The sequence below is a fragment of the Pollachius pollachius genome (assembly GCF_949987615.1).
Source record: "Pollachius pollachius genome assembly, chromosome: 10".
Lineage (NCBI taxonomy): Eukaryota > Metazoa > Chordata > Actinopteri > Gadiformes > Gadidae > Pollachius > Pollachius pollachius.
This window is the reverse complement of record NC_136943.1, coordinates 12,588,422-12,590,506: the sequence shown is the minus strand read 5'-3', so window position 1 is coordinate 12,590,506 and position 2,085 is coordinate 12,588,422. Positions and strand designations below refer to the sequence as shown.

At 44.6% G+C, this 2,085-nt stretch overlaps 1 protein-coding gene across 1 annotated transcript; it reads right to left on the bottom strand.

Annotated features, from left to right (window-relative positions):
- Positions 1-374: 374 nt before the first annotated feature.
- LOC307081385 (homeobox protein MSH-D-like) lies at positions 375-1,416 on the bottom strand (the record flags this gene model as incomplete). The annotated part of the gene is made up of 2 exons (XM_079744541.1): positions 375-838; positions 1,107-1,416. 2 exons carry the CDS (start codon positions 1,414-1,416, stop codon positions 375-377), a joined length of 774 nt encoding a protein of 257 aa, XP_079600667.1.
- Positions 1,417-2,085: the final 669 nt, after the last annotated feature.

Below are 2,085 nucleotides of genomic sequence, written 5' to 3'. Positions count from 1 at the left end.
TACAGGGGCCCAAAATCAATTTGAACTCTATTAGTTCCCATGCATGGCTGCAGAACTCTTCTATACAGAAAAATAATCTCATTGCTGCTGGCCGGGTTTCATAGTCCTTCAATCCAACCTGGAGGAACCCAGAGGTTGTGAATTGAACTGTGTATACACACATCATTTTATAATAAAACAAACATAGAAAAGACAGGTCATGTACATGCAGATTCAAATCCACCTAGGTCCTCTTTGGATAAAGTGATGAGGCCAAAATAATCTCTACTAAGGTGCATAATTCCATAATATCCCTACATCTATGAGCATATTGCTAGTCCTCATGGCTGGGTCCTGGTTCAGGCACCAGACCCCCACGTGTGTCCCCTGTGGTCTCAGGAGAGGTGGAACAGGTTGAACCCCAGCGGGGCTCTGAACATGGCCAGATGTGCGGCGGCGGAGGGCATGATGGGAGTGCGTGCGTATGAAAAGCCGTGTCCATACAGCAGAGATGATCCCAGCTGCGGGGGAACGCGGAAAGGGAAAGGAGCAGAGGAAGACGAGCAGCATGCGCTCGGGAACACGGCTTTTCCCCCCACACAGGCGGCCATCTTCAGCTTCTCCACCTCTGCCTCCTGGAGTCGCTTGGCTTTGGCTCTGCGGTTCTGGAACCAGATCTTCACCTGGGTCTCAGATAAGGACAGCACAGAGGAGAACTCGGCCCGCTCGGCGATGGAAAGGTACTGCTTCTGGCGGAACCTCCTCTCCAGGGCCAGGAGCTGGGAGGTGGTGAAGGGAGTGCGGGGCTTCCGATTGGTCTTGTGTTTTCTCAAAGAACACACTGTTGGACTGAGCTGCCCTACAGAGAAGGAGAATAGTTAGTAATAAAATACAACTAGTTGTGAATATACATTTGAAATACAATAGCCTGCAAAGTACGATCAGAAATAGGGGCTCTTTTAAGATATTGAAAGCTGAATAACATTGAATATATTGTTTTGATCAACAATAACAATATGAACCCCAAAAACTTGATCAAACTTTAAAAAATGACATTTTTTAGTACGATCGGGCTATTATAAATGACACGCGTTTGATAATAGTTTTCAATGAATGTGCCAACTTACGGGGCGGTGCAGGGATCTCCGAGCGGATCATCCAAGGCGTGCAGTCTCCTCTTTCCAACGACTGCGATTTGACCGGAGCGGCGCGCACAACGCGTTGTGGTAACTCGTTTGAGGCAGGAGACCGTATTTTAGTCGAATAACAACTGTTCCTCGTTGTGTCAACATTTCCCGGTCGTATACGTGGGCTCTTGTCTGAAATAAGCGCTTCAACGCTGAAAGGCAAGCAGGTCTCCTGTGTTGTAAAATTATTCAGTGGTTGTGGACGTACATCCTCTGGAAACAGATATTTTGAGTCAATTTGGGAAGTCATACTCTTCAGTATGACAAAAATCGAACGCGGACTAAAAGTAACATTTGTTAACGAGCGCAAAAACGCGTTGTCAAAAATGCTGAACTTCAAAACCGTCTCGCAAACTTGGGAATGACTAATAACTTTTCTGTGACTTTCATCCCAGTGTACTTTATCTAAAGACTAAGTAGCCGTCTTGTGATTGGACAGTTTGTTAAGGGGCGCCCGGATGATTGCCCGGTGCGGTAATCCGCAGGGCCACCCCCCATGTAAACAACAGGTTTAGTTAGATATCAGCCGAAATTACCACTAATTAGTATACCCGACGGGGCCATTGTGGAGGAGACATAGCCGACATTTCATATACAACTTTAAATTAAATATTGACGGTGTAGTCACTCTATAATGAAACTTAATGGATATATGGAGAAGCAAACGTTTCTTTGGCAATATAAATGTATATATATATATATATATATTCCTGTAGCCTACATAGATAAATCCCTATCCTACTAGGCCATTAAAAAAGTAAAACAGACAGCTCCATACTTTTATATACTTTCATTTTTCATATAGTAGGAAGCTATAGTGTGCGTAGTAGTATAGGCAACAGTAGCATTGGAATGAAAAGAAAGAATCATTTGGTTTGCAGTCGGAAAGGCCAATACAAGCTGTACCTAATTCATGCCC